Here is a 24,455-nt window from a genome sequence, read left to right on the forward strand (position 1 = left end):
CTCAAGTTATTACTCCCAGCGTTCTATTTGCATAAATAGAACTATACGAGGTCTATCTCAACTGGACGGGGTTTCTGTTCAAGTTGAGATTCAAGTCGTATAGCTAATTAATTAGATTTTAATGCGACTTACAAGGGAAATTTAATTTTTGAACCCCAGTATAAAATTTCTCTTTGGTTTCAAATACCTTCTGTGTGGAATGTGGATGTTGAATTAAGATGCTCTTACGTCTAAGTTTAGGATAAATTTCACAAACCTCCCATGAGCAGTATGCTTTTGCACAAAGTCAGTTTGGACTTTATAAATCAGAGAAAAGTCACCATTAACTTCAAGCTAGGGGTTAATTGCAAGGGTGGCGCTAGGGGCACACACCCAACCACACCTCCAACCACACCCCCTCTCTCATTTGCTACAGGGCACCAGGTCCCACATGGGATTTTAAAAATTTAAAATCCCATGTGGGACCCGGTGCACTGTAACAAATGAGAGAGGGGGTGTGGTTAGATGTGTGGTTGGGGGTGTGTCCCTATCATTTTTCTAATTGCAACCCTTTATAGTATCACCCTATTGCCAATAGAGTCCTATAATTATATTCTTTGCGAATTGACCCCTATAGTTCTATTTATTGTGAATAGATACATGTTGTATTGGCCCAAGCACATATACACTCTCTTGGTGATTGGTGAACTTTTTTTTGACACTTTTAAAAGTAAAATTAAAAATAATAGCAAATGAGTGTCTATTCTCAGTAATAGAACTATTGGTGGTCTATCCGTCTCCTCGAACATTTTAAAGATTTTAAGAGTAAAAAAATCACTCATGAAGTCTCTTCACAACAAATAGAACTATAAAAGGTGTATTCACAACAAATAAAACTATCTGAGATCTATCCTCAATTGGTTGATACTACAAGGTGTCTATTCGCAGTTAACCCTCGTACTACTAGACTTCCATTGATCTATTGAAGAAACTCACGATGTGCAAGGTTGGTAAATTGATGCATATCATTCTCTCGTCTCCAAATAAAGTCCAAGGAGCTCACAGAAATTCACTTTTCTAAACTATCTGTTTATTGATATAAATCATTCTCTCGTCTCCAAATAAAGTCGAAGGGGCTTACAGAAATACAATTTTCTAAACTATCTGTTTCCTCTTTCTTTTCTCTCCATGCATTGCTAGAGGCGAGGCCGTTGCTACTCGCTAACCTTACGCTCGCATTGTGAAGGCCGCTTCACCCTCTAATGACCCACAAATTGGAGTCAGATACACTGTGTTTATATGGGATTTTATATTTCATGCTCAAACATGAAGTTAGGCGGTTCACGCTCACCGAACATTTCATTGGTTTTTTTTTGGATGTTTTTTTTGGGGTGGGTTTGAAAATAGGCCATAATTATAAAGATATGTATAATTCTCGGTTCATGACAGTTCAAAATATAAATAGAAATTGATCTTTAAATACTGCAAATGACAAATTTCTACACAAGCTGAAGAAGATCGATTAACTAAAAGAAGACTGTTTGACAAGACAAAAAATAGAAACTAGCTTTATCTAAACACCATGGAGGGTATGGGGGTGGGTTTGGGATTGGGTTTAGATAGCAACAGTCAGCCGAAAGCAAACTGCAGCTAGAGCCGAGTATCACTGTTGAGAAAGGGAGGGAAATGTACAACCATGCACGAGAAGTTGCATAAAGCATACGCTCAAGACTACCACATTTCTTAAGCATTGGTCACCAAGTCAACAACAAAGAACAATCAAGAGGCTATATCTGTGTTAGAGGACATAGAACCGTTTCACTACTACATAACCTCATGCTGATCACCTCTCAAAATGAGTTGTTTGCTTGCCATGGTGATTCATCTCTCAATGTTTTCCTGCCCGCACCTCAGCTTGGCCCCTAGACAAAAGTAAGGGTCAGTAACGGAAAAACTATGATAGTGAAAAGAAGCAGTATTATAAACTCAATCAAATTCTCAGTGTTTTCTTGAAACAGAAATTCAACTGTAACTTTCCAACACAGTTCCACTCATACAACGCAACAGGAAAATTGGAAACAAACTGTTTATATATCATAAAACATTAAAACCTTAAAAATCTCATACAAATTCCCACAGCAAACACGGCCAACCTGAAACCACAGAAGTCCTGATTGTTTGTTCACTGGATATATAAAAATTGTGTTGAGATTACACTACAGGTCCCTACTTTGTACTTAAAAAAGAAAATTTTATCTAAAATCACCCATTCATTGTCTTTCACACAGAAACCTCATGGAGCCAAGTAACGCAAGGATATCTCAGACTAGTATCTTTCTGCCGCTGCGATTCACATAAAGTTTATGCCTGTGTAAATGCAAGCATACCTGAGGGGACAGAATTTAGGTGAGTTTGTTATCTGTTTGCAACCTGGAATAATGTCCAAGTTTTGTTCGTAGGTCACAGGTTACCCAGGTGACAGCATCAAATTTCCTACCTGCACCGAAGATTTGGCAACAGCTTAGAGTTAGCTAGCAATTGATACCAAACTTGCTACCCTTGCATGGAGTGCCTCAGTGTGCTTTATCTTTTGCATCTATACATGAATGTGTAGCTACTTAAAAATGTGTCATAGATTTGAGACGCTATGTTTGCATATTGCAAAGATTTAGCAAAAGATAGCCAACTAATCATGGTTACCGTTCTAGTATACTGATAGAGCAGCAAAATAACTACATAGTCATATGAAAACATATATAGTGGACGCAAACACGAAGAAAAACTTATAATACTAGGGAGTTACATTCTGTCATCATCAGATTCAGTACAACAAAGAAAGTGAAGCTGACAGACTGATGCTTCAACAGGATGAATCAAAATTTACGGAAATAAAAAAAATGATTAAATTCATATCCCAAAATTTACATGTAAAAAGTGATCGGAGAAATCTATTATATTTGGAACTTATACTGTCTATTGTACAGTATAGTTGGAAATAATTCCATAGGGAAAACCAATAATATTTTCCCTTACTATGTAGCCTTTTTAATGTAATGGAGCTTCAACATCCCTTGATGAGGTGTTGCATATGACAAATAATTTGTCAATAAGGCATGATCCTTATTTTTCACTATCCTCCGAGAGTTTACAGACCGCTGTAGACTTGCGCATGGTATATTCTTTGACTAGAGGTTTGACATTAGCTTGGAGGGCTGACACGAGTTTGTTTACCTGTCATCAAGTTAATTTGTGAATGATTACTAGTTCCTAATTTCTTCAAGAAAAAAAATTCAGTTCACTGTCTTTACCATTGAAATCTTGAGCCCACAAATTCGAGGATATCATCAAATTAGTAGCTTTCTACACCCTAGTGGTCCAGATAAAGTTGATGTGTTAATACACTCAAGCATGTGCCTATGAGACAAAAATTTCCCCACATGTTATAGATCTACAAAATGCCATTTTGTTTTTCAATTATATTTGTCTCCACGACTGCCACCAAAATCTTGGTTATAGGTTGTGGATATCGAGGTTTAGAAAAAAATAAAAATAAACCTTTCTGTCCTACTGGTTTCGTAATAAGCTGTAGGCCATCCCTGGGTGGCAACATCCAATTTGCTATCTAACAAACTGATGATTCAAATGTATGATATGATATCTATCACTTCAGATGTATAAATATGTAACATCTAGTTATCAGCTGGAGTATTAAAAGTGCACCACTGGCTCGAGGCACTATGGATACCATTGCAAGGTTCTGCAGATATCATTATATCATGCTTTAGTATAATGTTGGTGCCACAAATGACGAAAATAATCACACAAGACTGCATATAGCAGACACAAGATGACACAACAGATGCTTATAATGCTAGTGTTACATTTCATTACAAGGAACTAGAAATGGAAATTAAGCGGAGGGAACCGGCGCTTCTCTTCAATGAATCCAAGATTAAAAAAATAAAGGGCAACTAATTTCCATAGATGACACAGCAGAAGTTTATAATGCTAGAGAATTACATTTTGTTATAAGAAACTACCTACGAAAATTCAGCGGAGGGAACCTGCGCTTCTCTTCAATGAATCCAAGATTAAAAAATAAAGGGCAACTAATTTCCATATATCTAAAAATTTGCATGTATAATGTGCTTGGTTAGAGTTGTAGAGAGGCCATATACTGCAATATTAACTCAATAATCAATGTCACATTTCCCTCCTTGGAGTGCTTTGTTGATGTAGAAGAATTTGAAATCGATCCTCGGTTAAGTAGGCTACCTAGTTTGTTGATGTCCTTCGATAAATTAGAGATAACCCCTCTCTTGCCTATAGGATCTTTGACTAGGAATTTCACATAGAGGAGCTTGAGAACCCGTCCCTTGTCCAATCTCCAATGGAGTATTGTGCTGGTGCACCGGAGCCAGCGTCATTCCAACTGAAAATACAGAGAACAGAAATAGTGATGATAAGCACTTGTTGATACCAAATTCAAATGTCTGTAGCCAATTTCCATCTAATATCAACCCTACTGAGAAGCCAAAAAAATCAAAATTTTTCCTAGACAAGAAAAATCTAGAAACATTTGGATCATAAATCAGGATTAAGTTATTGTTCTATACTAAATTCAGTTAATTAACACAATCGAAACAACAAATTCACTGATATAGAGCAGAGACTATACATACCGGGTCTCGAAATTAGGTTAATTTGCGATCGCGGACCCGAAAACATCCAATCATCTTCGTCCAGCGATTTCACCTCTTTCTGAAGCGCCTCCATTAGATCCGACTTCAAAACTAGAGAGGAAAAAAATTGATTTTTTTAAAACCCTAATTTTAAGAGAGAAGGATTGAAATCCGCTGCGGTGAGGGTAAGGGATCGGTTACCGGCGAGGGCTTCTTCCTTGCGCTCTTGAGGAGAGACGAGATCGGTAGGGAAGTGGTAAGGGGAGGTGTCGTCACCGAAGGCGGCGTTGGTGCTGCCGCCGCCTCCTTGACCTGCGCTCGTCGCTGATGCGGATGATCTCGCCGGTGAGCTCATCGGTGGTGACCGGACACGTAACACAAACCAAGCGTCTGGGCCTCTCTCTGCACTGGAGTAACGTATTGCTTCACATTTTATTAGGGTTTTTCTTTCGCATATAGCGCATAACGAGCTGAATCCAAGCGTTGCGGTGGCATTAGTGTGAATTTTTCAAGGAAATTACTGATTTAAACAATTGTTTTAAAATACACTACATACATATACGTGTAATCTATTTGCAAATATTTAGTCATTCTTTTATGGAGCTTCACAAATTTGAAATAGCGAATTTCATTTCTGTAGGAAAAGCTTAGAATATAGTGAGATCAAAGTGCCTTATAAATTGATAAACAACTCGATGAAAAAGTTATATCAAGCATAACAACACTAGAAAACAGATTTCTCATTAGCAAAAGAAAGACCCATATTTAATTACAAAGTCTACAACAAATAGAAATAATCATTATCACACATGAGTAGCTCACGACACCAAAATTCCTTCCCCAATTTAAGAAAACCATGTTAAGAAGAACCAAATTCTCCGGTTCTACCGGCACACCAATTACCATAAATTTAACATTGTTCTCAACAATGGCCATCCAAATCACCTCCTTGAAGGTTAGTTTTACTTACCTTCGGTAAAAAAGAGATAAAAATAGAAAGAAACACCAAGAACACACATGAATAAATGCGAAAAAATAAACATTTTCTACCAATTTCCAAAGTCCGGCTAGTTCAATCAAGTTCCAATATTAAATTATAGATAACACCACATAAATTTGATCATGTGATCAGACAAGTACCAATTAATAGTTGAAGAAATAGTTCCTAAAGCAGAATCAACTCATCCTCAACATTTTTATCTACTAGATTTTATGCATGTGCAATGCACGTGGTTAAATAATGTTATTAGGTATTTGTGGTTTATTTTCTTATTAAAATTTGTTCTTCGGTTACACTTCGATAATTTTTGCTCATTTTAAATTAAATTTTTTGGTTTGTTTTCTTACTAAAATTTGTTCATCGATTACACTTTGATTATTTATTTATTTGATGTTTGTTTGAATATGCTACACCTAGTTTAAATTTATATATTGATAGTTGAATTGTGAGGAGATAAATATAATCTAAAGCTAATTTAAATTTTTATTTTATTTGGATCGGCATAAAACTGAGCTTGACCTAAGGAAGTATAGTGTTATGAAAGTGAAAACACTTGAAACAATTATATTATAAAAGAAAGATGAATAGTAAAGCCAACGAGCCAAGATGATTGATTTAAGTGGGATAAAATGACAGAAAATAGTTAATGAAAAATCATAAACTAAAGATTAATGCTAACTCTAGTATACTTTTATATGATAAAAGCATCCACATATGCATATGAAAGCACTAAAAATAGTTTATGAAAATCCATTCTAAATATTCCTAATTTTACTAAAAAAATTAAACTATTCTATAACAATTCACAAAACATTATCTTTTATTGCTTCTATTTTATTCTTTATTGAGTCGAGATCAATCTTTCTTCATCTTTATCTTACTCCTGGGCAATTCTAGAGTAGTGCCTTCATCGTTTACATCGACTGTGATATGAGGCCGGAGCATGTTATTTTTTTCTTAGGCTCATTCATCTTTTGTCTTCTCGTCTAAATTCACAAAGAAGTTGAATATATTTCTTATGTTCAACACAAAATTCTGACAATATGGACTTTGATTTTTTTTCCTATTTCAATAATATCATATATATGAATTTTTTACGTTTTAATTTATTACTTAAATAAGGTTAGGAGCTACCTCTTTTTCTCTGCAATGAATTTTCTGTTGTGCATCTAATAAGAATTTTTGCTATGTCATAATGTTACCTTTTGCTCTGTCTGCGTCATTTTCCATGAGGATGTGAACTAAATACATTATATTTTTTTATTGTCAATTTACTTTAGATTATAATATTAATGTTTAATTTTAATATATTTATTTCATGAAAAAGGGATATCACTTAATATTAGTACTACATCATTGACGATTCTACAACATTTATCATTTGGACACTTATTATTAACATCTCTATCCACTTTCTTGTTGTAACATTTGCAAACATCGACCCATTGCTCAACTGTATTATAAATGGTAGTTATCGTTGCCTTAAAGGTATGATAGTGTGTCTGTATATTGATAAATTATTCTTATGTTTAATTGTATAAATTTTAGAGTAGGTTTTCTAAGATCATATCTCTTTCGAATGTTATAATAGTTGTATATATTAGTAATTTGAATTTCTGTTGCATTTATAAAGAGTATTAATGGAGATTACTTTGTCTTGGCAGCTTACTCTGAAAGAGTGCTGCATATTAGCTTTAAAAAATAATATTTTTTTACGGTGTTATATGGACGTTTACTTGGCTTACTTACTATTCTCTTATTTCTTCAGTAAGTTGTATCTTTGGGTTGATATATATTATTGACACAATTTACTTGACATGCATATCTCCTCTATAAATTTGAGACAGATATAAGATGAATTTATATTTAGTAGTCTTTAATAAGAATTTTAGTAATGAAATATATTACCTTCATATTTAGAGATCTTAAAATCTAATAGTGCTATTACATCATTATCTTTGATCATGTCTTTAAGAATTGATCATTCATTAGTAGTCATACCCCTAAATAAAGCCACACGCAGGGTCGTGATACTATATAAGAAAAAAATACGATTTTATATTTTTTTTGCTTACGCAGTGTCATGGCATAGTAATTTTTCTTTTATTTTTCATGAAGAATGTTTCTTTGATTGAAACAAAGTTATTCAATATATTCTTCAGGAGGGATTCAGTTGGTGCATCTTTGATAAGTATAACTTATGTTAGTGTTAATTGAAGTGATTCATGGACGTTTCAAATTCCATTTGAAATAAAAATTGCTTGATTCTTTTGAAGGATATCTCTAAATTTTCTGATAGTTCTCCATACATAAATCTTTGTAATTTTTTACCCTATAAATATTATTATCATTAGAGATCAATATTTATAAATTATAATCAATTAATGTTAAGCTATTATATTATATATAGTCTTTTATCAGTTTTTTACGATTTAGTCTTCTATCAATTAATGATACTTATGTATTTTTGCTGCTCTAATATATTGATAAAATTATATACAATTACTTTAATTTATACAATAACATCAATTTTTAATCTATCATGTATTTTTAATTTTTTTATTCTTTGACTGGATATTTTTAATTTATTATTATTGTTATTTTTTTACTAGCATCAACTTGACTTTTTTTAGATTCTAAAAAAGGATAGTAAACCTTAAAATATAAGTTAAATTTATATATCTTAATAAAAGAATATCAAACAATTACTCTTTCCTTTGCTAAGTTTTAAATTTTCAGCTTTTTATTTTGTGTAATTTTAAACTTTTGAGAGTATTTTGTCTAATTTTTAAAACATTTTGCTTTTTTTGTAATACTTCATGTAATAAACTAATACCATGGAGTTGTTTCCTATGTTTATTAATCTTATTTAAATTATTGAGCTATAGATAGTTCATAGGGTATTAGGATAAGATATAACTATGATAAGATAGACAATAATTTAAATTAAATATTTAAAATATTACAGTGTAATTTTGACTATGGAAAACTTTTTCCGAACTCATGCTTTTAAATGGAGTATGATTTTTGTTTTCCTTAAATTTTTTATTATAACTTTGAGAATGGCTTTTGTCTTTTTAATTTGTTTGGTGAATTTTGTAAATATCACATCCATATTATGTACATTTATAGGTCTACGCTATTCCTGAGTTTGACCTTTGGGGCAGACATTATTTATCTCATTAATTTATTTGGCTTTTGCATATACACACTTTATTTTGTAGACATTTATAAATTTGGTATTTAAAAATTTTATTTAGATTTACATTTCAATTTAAACTGTATCCTTATCTTCATACTATGTATATCCAATAAGAATTCATAAATTTATCAACTTACTCTTACTTAATGGATTAATGTTTGAATTCCAATGATATTTTTGTCTACTGAAAGAATTTTTTTCGGAACTTGTGCTTTTAAAGAGAGTATGATATCTTAATCTAAATATGCTAAGAACCAACATAAACAATCCTAATAACACACAATAAGCCCAGATTTTTAAAAGTTACTTATAAAGCGTGAGACTTGGCATAAGCAAAAGTGTTTTTTTGGGTGGACAGAAGGGTAGTAAAACGTGTAAAATTAAGTTAAAAAATTGCAAAATAAAAAAAAGGAGGAGGAAGAAGAAATACCTTGAGGAGCAATAGAAGAGTAGGAGGGAGAAGTGACTAGGATCCAAAAATATTTTATGCGAATTAAGAGAAGAAGTCACTAACTCCCACTAGAAGAATCTACCATATCCCATCCTGTCAACCAGTAAAATCCGTGGGTCCACAATTTGATTGTTCTTACCCACATGAATACTCTAGAGGGCCCTCAAATAACTAAAGATTAATCATAAACAAATCAAACAATGAGGAAAAAATGACAAAATAAAATATTACTGTAGCTTTCTACAGGAGTAAGCCCGGTAGTTTTAGGAGATAGATAAATATATAATTTATAAAGTTTTAATTAATTCTCAAATTATTATAATTATTATTTACATAGTGATGACTAGACTATTTTTTCCAAACTATTTTCACGCTACAATTAAGAAAACAAGGCCTGAAAGTATGCAACATTTTTAGTCGTGTAGTGGAGGCCTAGTTTGGAGAATTTAGCATTGCCCTATTTTTTTTCTTCGTTCTTTTCATCTTCATGGTTTTGATGGAAACAATAGAGTTATTCGGATATAAAAAAATAAAGAAACTCTATAATCTTAATGTCTTAAAATTTTAAGCACTGAAAATGGAATATTTCATTAAAATGGTTAATTTTTTAGAATAATTAAACTATCTTTAATTTGAATCAGTATTAATTTTAAAAAATATTTTAATGTTATATTATATTGTGCATAATTAATTCACAGTATGGAATATACTCAAATTCTCACAGAGCATAATTAATTTATAATATGGAGCATAATTAAATAATTAATGCCTATATTTTTATTATGTTTGTAACAGGTTATAGTCTAGACGTGGGGATGTAACCTTTAACTTTGGAATACACTAAACCCTTATGAACTTTTAGCCCCTACGAACTTTTAAAATCACACTAAAACCCTAATAACTTTTTTGTTTCAAAGAAAACCCCCAATAATTTTCTAAATTTTGCATATAACCCTATAAATTACAGCTAGAAAATGCCATAAAAGGCATTTTGAAAGTTATTGGGGGGTTTGGTGTAATTTATCTAAAAGATATTGAGGGCTTTCTACAAAAGTTATTAGAGGATTTTGAAAGTTTATAGAGCCTATTTACTGCAAAATGATAAAAGTTTATAGGGGTTTACTATAATGTACCTTATTTAACATTATAATTCTTAGTTCAAGTAATACTATTTAAAATAATTATACTATCTATATACTATAAAATGTTTATCTAATTTAAAATTTTTAATTATGATATTAAATAATTTAGTACTATAAATACTTTATAAATTTTTATTATACTATCATTAACAATTAATAGTATTATTATTAATATTGAATATTTTTTTGTAAAAATGTTAGTTTTCAATCATTACTAAGTACAGATTATTCAGTATCATATAATAATCTTTAAGAAAATATTCTAAAAATAATATTAAATTATATTTAATTTATTTAATAATCTAATACTAAATAAATAGAGTAATTCGTAATTTATGTGATATTATTAAAATAATTATACTATTTATGATATCAAATATCTATTCTTTTTATTTTATTGCTCATTGAATTATAGTATAATTCTTAATAGTATTTAGTAATATATTATTTTAGGACAAATTTTTAAAAAAGCCTTTATTTTTAAATTAATAAGCAAAATCGACCATGTTGAAAGAAAATGAGCAAAACCGACCTTTTTGATAAGAAAAGGGTCGGTTTAATATTTTCGAAGTGTACGGGACTAGTAGTCCCGTACACTTCATTCTCTCTAAAAAAACGCTGTCGACGACGCCCCCGTGAAAAAAAAAATCCCAATAAACTCATTATCATCATCTTCATCTTCAACCTCCTCTCTCCTTTCTCTCGTTCCCACCTCAAAGCCTTCAGCACAGTCACCAACTTCCCCAAAACAATAACTCCCTGCTCCCGAATCCACCACCTCCACCTTCCCTTTCACAACCTCACAGGTGCAGTCTCATGGTCTCACCTCCCCCGCCTCCCCACTCTCCACTCCCTCGATGTCTCCTTCAATCCCTCTCCGGCTCCATCCCCTCCCCTTTATTATCCTCTCCTTCCCCAAATGGACTCGGTCACTTTCTCACTGAGATTCTCCCACCGGAGCATGGCCTCGGGCTAGCTGAGAGCGAGAAATGGAAGAGAGAATGAGAGAGGGAAAGGGAATGACTGGTTAATTTGAGGGAATGACGTCCATACCACAATCCCTCTCCACAGCGAAAGAACCCCCTCATCCCTCACCGTCCTCGCGATGCAGTCGAAGAACCCCCTGAACCGGCGGCGGCGGTGGTCGAGCAAGGCGACGTTGCCCTCCTGCGTCTGGAGCAGCAGCTTCGCGCGCTCGACGGGGGCCACCACCGTGTGGACCACCCCTCCCATCACCGCTCCCGCCATCCGGGGTCGACAGCGTTTTTTTTTTTGAGGGAGACGGGTCACGGGCGCACAAAAGAGAGAAGGAAGTGTACGGGACTACCAGTCCCGTACACTTCGAAAATGTAAAACCGACCCTTTTCTCATCAAAAGGGTCGGTTTTGCTTATTTTCTTTCTATGGGGTCGATTTTGCTTAATAATTTTTAAAAATGGGTTTTTTTAAAAATTTGTCCATTATTTTATATATACTATTATTTTAATTATTTATTATAATTCATAAATAATAATAATAATAATAATTTAATTGGTTACTATTAATAATTGTAATTGTGTATACTTATTTTATAAATTATTATATTATATCATTATTAAACAACTAATAGTTATAATATTATTGATAATTATAATTATTTAGTAAGGTGAGGAGGTGCATAATTAATAGGTGGTTATATTTATTTAATAAAAAAATAATTAGAGATAATGGCATTCTTAGAATTTATCAAAATTTAAGAGGGCAAAAGAGGAAATTAAAAGTTTTAACACCCCAATCATCTTTTTATAGTAGTATAGATTTTGCTGGATTAATTGTTTGGTAGATGCTAATGAGTTAGTGTTGAAACTCTCTAAATAAGGCATTCTAGATTGCAAAGGGCTTCAATAACCTATTCACCAGACAAAGAGTCCTGACTCTAAATATGAATCCATGCCTAAATTCATCTGTTTTTTTTACGTATCAGCTAAACTTATTTAATTTCTCATACATTATTCTGCATGAAACATTATTTTAAGGTGAATCATCTCTGTTAGAATATAAAACTATAATCCTCAACTCTCATTACAACTTCAAATATTTTTACTGTGGCGGATAATTTAAGATGGTATTAGGGTAATCCAAATTCGAACCTTCTTGACTACAAATTTGCTAATTTAAAAAAAAATTGTTACTGCTAAATAAGTCCCAAGGACGTTAAGAATCTCCATGTGGGCACATGATTCTAGCTTTACCATGTAAACAAAAGAATCCTAGGATTGCACATGAAGGGAGAGTTATATATGAAGATTTTGTTTGATATCCGAGCAACCTAATACCGTTAAGGGTAAATTGTGGATAGACCCGTGTACTATTATCTAATTGTGGATAGACCCTGAGCTAATTTTTTTGACTCTTTTTTTATATGAAGATCTTGTTTGATATCCGAGCAACCTAATACCGTTAAGGGTAAATTCTGGATAGACCCGTGTACTATTATCTAATTGTGGATAGACCATGAGTGATTTTTTTTGACTCGATCTTTTACCATCAAAGGAAGAGTTTTTATTATCATCATTATTATTATTTGTAACAAACACACCTCCTAACTAGGATAAAGGAATCAAAGAAATAGTTCACTTAGGGTGCATCTGCAACAATAGAGCTTCAAGGATGTATCCGCTTTGGACGATATATAACACAGCTGTTATATCCGCAATTAACCCTACAAATATTGATTATGGAATCAAGTGCCCTTCCTCAGTTTTGGACGATAATACAGGTGGCCTCTTAGCGTACTATTCAATCAGATATTAGCCACCCTTCGTCTGTTGCGACGTCGTTCTCCCTTTAATATAAGTCGAAGAGGGACGTACGCCAAGCTTTTTGTTCTCATACGAAACTATGAACCAAACAATATTGTCACTATCCGCCCCTTCACTTCATCATTTTATCCCTGGTTCTCAAAATAGCTAGTAACTCCATCCCATTTCTCTTCATCATGGCTTCTCCTCTTCATCTAGATGGCTCAGATGTCAATAACAACTCTTCAATCAAAGATCTTGAAAACATAGTCGAAGATGTGGAGATTCCAGTCATCGATTTCTCTCTGCTTACTGAAGGAACACCTGATCAACGGTATCTGGTTGTTCAGGAACTTGCCAAGGCCTGCGAAGACTGGGGATTCTTTGTGGTAAAATCCAGTACTGTTTCACTTTTATACATACATACATGATACCTTGATCTGCCTATAAAAGTGAAGGTAATATATAAGGTTAAATTTCTCAAAATTAACATGAACTATTATTAGAGGTTTTCATTCCCAAAAAATAATTTTATTAGACAAAATACTATAAACTTTTAGACCAAGGGAAAAATCACATATTATATCATGGTACGTAGTTTACTGAATTTATCTGTAAATTCACCGTATTTTTTAAAAATAAACATGTTGGGCACTTAACTCATGAGGAATTTTACTATAGTACATGGTAGTTTTATGTTGATTCGAGAGTTAATTTGTGGCATTTTCTAACTTTTAATGACAACCTCGCTTTCAAACTACAGCACTGACGTGGGTTACTCGCTATGATAATATTAAATATTTATCTCATCTTTCGTTGTAGCTTGTGAACCATGGAGTACCTGATAAACTGAGGAATGCTTTAATGGACACATTCAAGGGATTCTTCAACCTACCGCCAGAAGACAAACAGGATTCCGCTGACACGCATGCGATGAATCCTATCCGATACGGAACCAGCTTCAATGCAAAGGTAGATGATAACAAATACTGGAGGGAGTATCTTAAAGTTATGACACACCCAGAGTTTCACTGTCCTACAAAGCCTCCGCAATTTAGGTAAGGAATAATCCCAGTGCATTTTGTAACAGATTCACACCCCTCGAAAGTTTCGGGAAAATCGCGGATAGCCCTTAGTATAAAGTCATCAACTTTTATAAAAAGAATATCCCGGCCTCTGATCAACAAATTAACTTTGGACATGAGTAAAAATTTGACTATTTTGTTCATAATTTTGCATTAAAGTCACAAATGAGACTATCAAAGCCTATGATTTTTTTCACTTCGGGGCTTTTTAATTACCTCCTAAGTTGATAATATGAAGTAGTTTTTCAAATACGAAGATTTGGGGTAGTTTCGTAAATACAAATATTTTAAAAGGTATATACCTACACAAAAAAGCCAACAAAAAGTATGTTAGATAATTTTTTAGGAATGATGGTTATTACATTTAAAAAGTTGAAAATTCAACCTCGAAAGTTTTAAGTGTTGAGATTTTCCCTTATAGTCTCATGTTGATATTGCAGAGAAGAACTGAAAGAGTACAGTGCATGCATAAGAGAGCTAGGAAAGAAATTGCTTGGAGGGATCTGGGAGGGTCTTGGACTAGACAATAACTACATGAGAGAGGCATTAAACCTCGGCAATTGCTTCCAAATTGTCGTAGGAAACCACTATGCTCCATGTCCACAGCCGGAAAAGGCTATGGGCTTACCCCCTCATTCTGACCACGGCCTAATCAGTATCCTCTATCAGAACGACGTCGATGGTCTTGAAGTACAACATGACGGTAAATGGGTCCGTGTCAAGCCGTTACCCAACTCGTACCTCATCAACACAGGTGACCAAATGGAGGTGCTAAATTCTAATGCCTTTTCCCCCCCTTTTCTAGTTTGTTTAAAGAAATTTCAGAGTTTGTCAGATCGATCCAGCTTCGAATCCTGTTGTGCACACATACGAAGTAGTTATTTTTTGAACGAAGAGATATTATCAGTCACCTAGAGTTTAAGGCAGCTTTTTCTGATGTCGTCTTCTCAACCTCTTTCACTGCACAAAAACATGCAACTTCTGGTCAAAATTTGGAAGTTAATAATGTCAGGTGCCTAATATTCCAAACCCACCGAAAGTGCACAGCCACATATGTTGAAAATTTGAGAAGAACACCGAAAGTGCACAGCCACATATGTTGAAAATTTGAGAAGAAAACAAAAGAGCGGACCCCACAGCTACAGTAAAATATTAATATTTTATTGTGCATAGTGTTTTTCTAAAAACTATAAATAGGGCTCCAAATCCTTAAGGAAATTTCATCCCAGAAACAACTTCTTATATAAGAAGAGTGAGAGAGAAAAAAATAGAGAGAGTTTCTCCTTGTAAAGAGAGAGTTTGTAACTCCAGAGTTTTTTTCCTCATAGTGAATTCTTCTATCCTTGCCCGTGGACGTGGGCAATCAAGTGCCGAACCACGTAAATCTGTGTGTCCAACATTTTATCTCTACTTTTGCTCTACTATTGCTGCGACCCTGCTCTATTAGGCCCCGGGTTTGTCCCAACAAGTGGTATCAGAGCCAACTTAGGGTACTTGTATATATCTACTTATCGTATGCTCTGTGGCTGCCACCAAAGGTGGATCCTCCACATCAGAAAATAAGTTAGGTTATCATTTACTATTTGAAGGCGACGAATACTATTCACGAGTACGATACTGTTCACAAGTACGGTACTATTCACAAGTACGGTACTATTCACAGATACGGTTACTGTTCATAAATACAGTTACTATTTACGTGAAATAGTAAGAAGTTACTATTCGTGGTAGAAGCAATGGCGGCGAAGTTCAAGATCGAGAAATTCGACGGGAGTAATTTCTCACTGTGGAAGTTGAAGATAAAGGCTATCTTGAGAAAAGATAATTGCCTGGCGGCCATCGGTGCAAGGCCGGACGACATCACAGATGATAAGAAGTGGAACGAGATGGACGAAAATGCTATTGCAAATCTCCATCTGGCATTAGCAGACGGGGTGCTGTCAAGCATAGAGGAGAAGAAGACAGCAAAGGAGATCTGGGATACTCTAACAAAACTATATGAGGCGAAATCCATGCACAATAAAATCTTCTTAAAAAGGAGACTTTACACTCTGAGGATGGCGGAATCTACATCGATGACCGACCACATCAACACCCTAAACACACTGTTCTCCCAACTCACAACGTTGGGATATACAGTTGGTGCGAATGAACGTGCAGAACTTCTACTTCAGAGTCTACCTGACTCGTATGATCAACTCATCATCAACCTGACGAACAACGTCCTCACGGACAATCTAGTCTTCGACGATGTTGCAGCCGCTGTTCTGGAGGAAGAAAATCGGCGCAAGAACAAGGAAGACAGGCAGACAAGTTCGCAGCAAGCGGAGGCCTTGTCGGTGACGAGAGGAAGATCAACAGAACGTGGCTCCAGTGGGAGTCATGCCCATGGTAGATCGAAATCACGAAGTAAGAAGAATATCAAATGCTACAACTGTGGCAAAAGAGGGCACGTCAAATCGGAGTGTTGGCACAACAAGAAGAGTGGAGATAAAAAGTCTTCAGAGCCATCAACATCTCAAGGATGCGTTGTCAGCACGTCAGAGGATGGTGAAATTCTATTCAGTGGAGCAACCACTGTTGATGAAGGCAGAAAGAAGTTTGCTGATGTCTGGCTTCTAGATTCAGCAGCCTCTTGGCACATGACCTCTCGGAGAGATTGGTTTCACAAATATGAACCTATCTCAGGAGGATCTGTATTCATGGGGAATGATCATGCCTTAGAGATTTGTGGTATTGGTACTATCAAAATCAAAATGTTTGATGGTATAATACGCACCATTCAAGATGTGCGACATGTGAAGGGCTTGAAGAAGAATCTATTGTCTTTGGGACAATTAGATGAGCTCGGGTGCAAGACTCATATAGAAAATGGAGTCATGAAGATTGTTAGAGGGGCGCTTGTGGTAATAAAAGGAGAAAAGGTAGCTGCAAATCTGTACATGCTCAAGGGAGAGACTCTGCAGGAAGCTGATTCATGTGTGGCATCAACCAGCCGTGGAGAAGAACAAACCATGATGTGGCATCGCAAGCTAGGCCACATGTCAGAACGAGGCTTGAAGGTTCTCTCCGATCAGAAACTGCTTCCTGGACTTAATTCGGTAGCTCTTCCATTCTGCGAGCATTGTGTTACAAGCAAGCAGCATCGACTGAAGTTCAACACATCGAGTTCTAGAAGCAAGGCTATTCTGGAACTGGTTCATTCTGATGTATGGCAAGCACCAGTTACATTCTTAGGAGGAGTAAAGTACTTTGTGTCCTTTATTGATGATTACTCCAGGAGATGTTGGGTGTATCCTATCAAGAAGAAGGCGGATGTGTTCTCAGTCTTTAAAGCCTACAAAGCGCGGGTCGAGCTTGAATCTGAGAAGAAGATCAAGTGCTTAAGGTCAGATAATGGAGGAGAATACACAGACGGTGAATTCCTAGCATTCTGCAAGCATGAAGGCATCAAAAGACAATTCAGTACGGCTTATACTCCTCAACAAAATGGAGTGGCGGAGCGGATGAACAGAACTCTGTTGGAAAGAACAAGAGCTATGTTGGCTACTGCAAATCTGGAAAAAGTCTTTTGGGCGGAAGCAGTAAAAACCGCCTGTTATGTGGTGAATCGATCTCCATCAACTGCAATACAATTGAAGACGCCGATGGAGATGTGGACTGGCAAGCCAGCTGATTATTCCAACCTCCATATATTTGGAAGTCCAGTGTACGTAATGTACAATGCCCAAGAAATTACAAAGCTGGATTCAAAATCCAGAAAATGCATATTCTTGGGGTATGCTGATGGAGTAAAGGGGTATCGCCTGTGGGATCCCACTACCCGCAAGGTTATCATCAGCAGAGATGTTATCTTTGTAGAGAACCAACTACAAAGTGAAGAGAAAGAAAGCAGTTCGAGGAAGGACTCAGAGACTGTAGCTGTTCAGGTAGAAGATAATCCGAATTCTTCTGAAGCGACACCGGAGCATGATGTACAAGAACCAGTCGAGGCCGAGGCTCCAGAAGTTCGAAGGTCAACTCGTGAGAGAAGACCACCGACTTGGCACTCGGAGTATATTACGGAGAGTAATGTTGCATACTGTCTTCTAACAGAAGATGGAGAGCCATCAACTTTTCATGAAGCTATAAATGGCACAGATGCATCTTTGTGGATGGCAGCATTGCAGGAAGAAATTGAAGCTCTCCATAAGAACAAGACTTGGGAACTTGTGTCACTGCCACAAGGAAGAAAGACCATTGGAAACAAATGGGTCTACAAGATCAAGCGAAATGGCGATGATCAAGTGGAGCGGTATCGTGCTAGATTGGTGGTAAAAGGATATGCTCAGAAAGAAGGTATTGATTTTAATGAAATATTTTCTCCTGTAGTGCGACTAACAACAGTCCGAATAGTCCTGATTATGAGCGCTATATTTGACTTACATCTAGAGCAGCTAGATGTGAAAACAGCATTTCTTCATGGAGATCTTGAAGAAGAAATTTACATGCTCCAACCAGAAAGTTTTAAAGAAAAAGTGAAAGAAAACTTAGTTTACAGATTGAACAATTCTCTGTACGGTCTAAAACAGGTGCCGAGATGTTGGTACAATAGATTTGATTCATTCATCATGAGCCTTGGATACAACAGACTTAATTCAGACCCTTGTGCATATTTCAAGAGGTTTGGTGAAAATAACTTTGTTATCTTATTGTTGTATGTTGACGACATGTTGGTTGCAGGCCCCAACAAAGATCGTATCAAAGAATTAAAGGCTCAGTTGGCTAGGGAATTTGAAATGAAGGATTTAGGATCTGCAAACAAGATTCTAGGGATGCAAATTTACCGAGACAGAATTAATAGGAAGATTTGGCTTTCTTAGAAGAACTATTTGAAGAAAATCTTGCGACGCTTTAACATGCAAGATTGTAAGTCAATTTCTACCCCACTTCCTGTTAATTTCAAGTTATCCTCCAGTATGAGTCCTAGCAGTGAAGAAGAGAGGATGGAGATGTCTCGAGTGCCGTATGCATCAGCAGTGGGAAGCTTAATGTTCGCGATGATTTGTACAAGACCAGACATTGCACAAGCAGTGGGAGTGGTTAGTCGATACATGGCGAATCCTGGTAAAGAGCATTGGAATGCTGTAAAGAGGGTTCTAAGATACATTCAAGGAACCTCAAATGTTGCATTATGTTATGGGGGATCTGATTTTATTGTCAGTGGATATGTTGATTCTGATTATGCAGGTGATCGTGATAATAGCAAATCCACCACAGGTTATGTGTTTGCACTTGCTGGCGGAGCTGTAAGCTGGGTTTCAAAACTGCAGTCAGTTGTGGCTACTTCAACAACAGAAGCAGAGTATGTAGCAGCTACACAAGCTAGTAAAGAAGCGATGTGGTTGAAGATGGTGCTGGAGGAACTCGGCTATGAACAAAAGAAGATATCTTTATTTTGTGACAGTCAGAGTGCTTTGCATTTGGCAAGAAATCCAGCCTTTCATTCAAAGACCAAGCACATTCGAGTTCAGTATCACTTCGTTCGTGAGAAAGTGGAAGAAGGAACAGTGGATATGCAGAAAATTCACACCAAAGACAACCTAGCAGATTTTTTGACCAAAGCAGTCAGTACTGACAAATTTATTTGGTGTCGATCCTCTTGTGGTCTGATGGAGACGTAAGCAACATGAAGATGGCAAGATAGAAAGAATGGTGTGAAGATATGATTGATGCTCAATCAAATCTTCAAGTGGGAGATTGTCAGGTGCCTAATATTCCAAACCCACCGAAAGTGCACAGCCACATATGTTGAAAATTTGAGAAGAAAACAAAAGAGCGGACCCCACAGCTACAGTAAAATATTAATATTTTATTGCGCATAGTGTTTTTCTAAAAACTATAAATAGGGCTCCAAATCCTTAAGGAAATTTCATCCCAGAAACAACTTCTTATATAAGAAGAGTGAGAGAGAAAAAAATAGAGAGAGTTTCTCCTTGTAAAGAGAGAGTTTGTAACTCCAGAGTTTTTTCCTCATAGTGAATTCTTCTATCCTTGCCCGTGGACGTAGGCAATCAAGTGCCGAACCACGTAAATCTGTGTGTCCAACATTTTATCTCTACTTTTGCTCTACTATTGCTGCGACCCTGCTCTATTAGGCCCCGGGTTTGTCCCAACAAATAATTGGGTTAGCTGCGGACACAACCCTGTAGTGTTGTTGTTTTGAATTTACTTCATACCCTCTAGTGAATTTGTTTGACTCTATTACTCCCTTGGGGTCGTATCTGCTGAAAACAATTTTCTTTTTAATTACTAAGTGTAAGAGAGTCAAAGAAATTTCACTCAGGGATCTATCCGCAGAAAATAAAACTAGAGAGAGAGACGATAAGTTCGAAACAACGACATTAAGGGGGTCAATCCGCACCTAGTCCTTAGTAGTTCCATAGATATTTTATAGGACTAAAAATTTTGCAGATTGTTAGCAATGGCAAATACAAGAGCATTGTCCACCGAGCTGCGGTAAATGAGAAGAGAGCGAGGATGTCAATTGTGACTGTTACAGGTCCATCCTTGGACACAACTGTGGTCGCAGCTCCCCAGCTCGTCAGCGGCGAGAGCCCGGCAACATTCCGAGGGATGAAATATGGAGAGTTTATGGAGTACCAACAGGGTCACGGCCTCCAGGAGAAATCTGTTTTGAAGCTGTTGCGACTATGAATCTGAATATTACTACTACAGATGTATGTCTTATACATGATCCCATGAATATATTTGAGTTGTGTATAAACTTATCTATGTTGTAACCTTTATCAACTTGTTTGAATGAAATTAAGGCAAAAACCTCAAGAACAGCCAAAGGCTACCAGCTCTTAAATACCTTATAGCTTCCTTTTACTTTGCACTTTGCACTTTGCACTTATACATACTCAAAATATGCAATATGACACTAAAACTTTTTAATCCTAAATATTTGTCGAATTCACTAGAAAATCCATCTGAAATCTATTTAAAACCTGCTTCGATTCCATTTTTGAATTGAAATTTGTTGGTATTAGTCCCTTGCATCTCTCATAAATGAATCAGCCCCTCAAATCATGAAATTCCTATTGGTCTGCAATTCTCACAAGTTGTTTCAAATTAATTCCTTTTGATTGCTACTTGTGCTCTTGATTAGAGGTATTCATTTCAAAATATCTTACGAATTAGGGAACCTAATCACAGTTTTAATAACTTGAGGAGCTAATTTCGAAATAACTTAAGAATTGACAGATCCGTTGAAATCTAAAAGATAAAATGTATGTGGACATTACTTTGTATGTGGACTATTAACTTGATGTCTTTTCATTAGCCCAATGTCTTTTTATCTTCCATCATGTATCTATAAATTGTACCACGTATGGAAATGGATTAAGTGGAATAAAAATTACAATTTCTCTTCTTCTCTTGTCTCTTGTCTCTTGTTTTCATTTCTTTAGTATATTATGGAATAAAAATTACAATTTCTCTTCTTCTCTTGTCTCTTGTCTCTTGTTTTCATTTCTTTAGTATATTACAATACGTTATCAGCACGAGTGGCTCTTCTCTTGTCTCTTGTCTCTTGTTTTCATTTCTTTAGTATATTACAATACGTTATCAGCACGAGTGGCTTTAGCCGGTTCGTGATCATAGGTTCGTAGTAATAGATTTTTAGGTGTACATCTTCTGCAAGGTAATAATACATTCGGCCTTTGTCTATTTACATAGTATCAAGCTTTCCGTTGAATGATTATGATTATGTCCAGTATGATATACAATTCTTTGGTTTGTTTTTATGCGAATCATGTGATGATGATATATTTGCTGAGTTGTCCTTTTATAAACACACAAACATGCATGTTGGTCTTATTATGAATACAATATGTTTTCATCTTGTAAAAATAAATAAACAAACATTCACTTTTTGTTTGTTTTTATATATATAGAATCTCTCCCTTCTCGTATTTGTTATATAATATACATGCATATAAACCATTTATTATATGTTGATTTCATGCAGTCTGGTTTAATACAATTTGCAAATGCACATCTTCTGTTGATTGATCACTTGTCCTAGCTAATTAGAACAGAGGCATGCACTGTAACTAATGATTTGTGGCTCCTTTATTTATTCACTTCTGTTTGTATGCACACCTTGTATAGTACAATATTTTATAAATTTGGTGGATTGATATATCTTCCAATGATAATTATAGCATTTCTGAACAATGTCTAACATCACCAAAAGGGAATTTGCTAAGCTTGCCGTTGATGGCAGCAACTACTTGACTTGGGCCTTGGATGTTGAAATCTACCTGGATTCTTATGATTTAAGCAGCACTATTGTTCTAACTTCTCAAAGCACCTCTGCCCAGAAGGCAAAGGTATTGATTTTTCTTCATCATCATCTCAACAAAGACCTGAAAAATGAGTACCTTACTAAAAAAGATCCTGCTGTTCTATGGCAATCCCTGAAGGATCGCTTTGACCAACAGACGACTATTATGCTCCCACAAGCACAATATGATTGGTTGAACTTGCGATTTCAGGATTTTAAATCCGTGACTGAATACAATTCAACTATCCACCACTTTATCTCACAGCTAAAGCTCTGTAAACAGAACATTACAGAGGCTGAATTGATTGAAAAGACCCTCTCTACATTCCATGCAAGTAATCTTATACTCCAGCAACAGTACAGGACCAAAAACTATTCAAAACACTCTGAATTGATCTCTGTGTTACTAGCTGTAGAGAAACACAGCCAACTTCTGATGCACAACCATAATGCTAGACCAGTTGGTTCGCAAGTTGTGCCTGAAGCACATGCCGAAAATCAGAGTAATACTCATGGGCGTGGACATGGTAGAGATCGTGGATGTGATCGCGGGTCTTATGGTGGTGGTAGGGGTTGTGGTTGTAGGCTGTCTAAAAATCACAATGGATAGCTAATCCCTATCAAGCCCTGATAATGGAAGTTACAATCAGACGACTTTCTAATCACTGCATCCGCAACTCTGCAACCGCTACCATCTTCAAAACACTATGGATGTTGATTCCCGTCAAGCTCTCACAACGAAAGCTACAATCAAATAGCTTTCGGGTCGACAGTCGGAAGGGGCAAATAGGAGACTTTTCACACAGATCGAGAAGAGTTACAATTTGACGACGCTTCCGACAGCTGATGAAAACCCTATTCAGTGGCCTTCACGATCGTTGGTGAGAGTTACAATCTGACGACTCTCATATCTTATAACAGGCAAAGACCAATAAACAATGGCCTTTGCAATGTCATGGTAGACGAGGTTACAAGTCAACAACCTCTATCAAACGTAGAAGTTTAATTCTGCGTTTCTCAAATTCGAAACGCACACAACTTGTGCGTTCTCCAGCGAATGTCTAACTCTGCAACGCAGAGTTCAAGCACCAAACGCACACATAACGTGCGTTCTTCAATAGGTTCAACTACGTGTCCCAAACTCTGGACGCAGAGTTAAATTTCAACGCACCAACGGCCCGTGTGTCTCAAATCTCTAACAGAGATTTAACTCTGCGTCTCAAGTCTTGGACGCAGAGTTAAAGCCCAGAACGCCAACTGAGGCGTTTTGACTTGTTCAAACGCAAGCCGAACGGCCTCAAAGCCGTTATCCCACGTTCTGAGGGATTCTCGCCCACAAAGGAGCGGAAATAGGGGTTGGTTACACCCCACATCACCCTATAAATAACCAACTTACTCAACTGAGTAAGGGGTTGGTCGGTTGATCGATTTTCTGATATCAAAACCGCATAAGGTTTAGGTGAGCTGGCATCAAAACCGCCTAAGGTCATCAAATCTCAGCAGTTTAACGAAGAAGAAGATCTTTTGGAAATCAAAGAACTGATCAACGATCAGTTAATCGAATCCCGAGGGATCCCTTCATCAACAATCTAGTCCACTTGGCAATTAACCGAATCTTCGGTTCCAACAACTCTGTTATAGAGTTTTAACTCACTCTGAGTTTATTTCTGAAACTCATTTTAAGAGTTCGTGATTAAGTTTGCAACCCAACTTAATCTCATCAAACCAAAAAGGCGGTTTTCAACAACTCTTGTCAGAGTTCTTAACTCGTTCAGAGTTCTTTACACTCGTCAAGAGTTCTAA

At 35.9% G+C, this 24,455-nt stretch overlaps 2 protein-coding genes across 4 annotated transcripts; one reads left to right on the forward strand and one right to left on the reverse strand.

Annotated features, from left to right (window-relative positions):
* Positions 1,667-5,166, reverse strand: LOC109837279. 3 transcript variants are annotated; one of them, XR_002246235.1, is made up of 5 exons: positions 4,863-5,166; positions 4,662-4,772; positions 4,255-4,411; positions 2,367-2,476; positions 1,667-1,901 (listed from the first exon to the last, which is right to left on the reverse strand). XR_002246235.1 is itself a non-coding variant. In XM_020405448.1 (4 exons), the coding sequence occupies exons 1-3, from the start codon at positions 5,014-5,016 to the stop codon at positions 4,281-4,283; spliced, it is 396 nt and encodes a 131-aa protein (XP_020261037.1). In that variant the 5' UTR covers positions 5,017-5,165; the 3' UTR covers positions 1,667-1,901; positions 4,255-4,280. The 3 variants fall into 3 exon arrangements, 2 of the variants coding, with proteins under 2 accessions (XP_020261037.1, XP_020261038.1); XM_020405448.1 differs by lacking the exon at positions 2,367-2,476 and having other exon boundaries at positions 4,863-5,165; XM_020405449.1 differs by lacking the exon at positions 1,667-1,901 and having other exon boundaries at positions 1,917-2,476.
* Positions 13,353-21,156, forward strand: LOC109837281 (protein DMR6-LIKE OXYGENASE 1-like). The gene is made up of 4 exons (XM_020405450.1): positions 13,353-13,624; positions 14,058-14,293; positions 14,761-15,088; positions 20,774-21,156. The coding sequence occupies exons 1-4, from the start codon at positions 13,433-13,435 to the stop codon at positions 21,014-21,016; spliced, it is 999 nt and encodes a 332-aa protein (XP_020261039.1). The 5' UTR covers positions 13,353-13,432; the 3' UTR covers positions 21,017-21,156.

The sequence above is a fragment of the Asparagus officinalis genome, chromosome 4 (assembly GCF_001876935.1).
Source record: "Asparagus officinalis chromosome 4, Aspof.V1, whole genome shotgun sequence".
NCBI classification, from domain to species: domain Eukaryota; kingdom Viridiplantae; phylum Streptophyta; class Magnoliopsida; order Asparagales; family Asparagaceae; genus Asparagus; species Asparagus officinalis.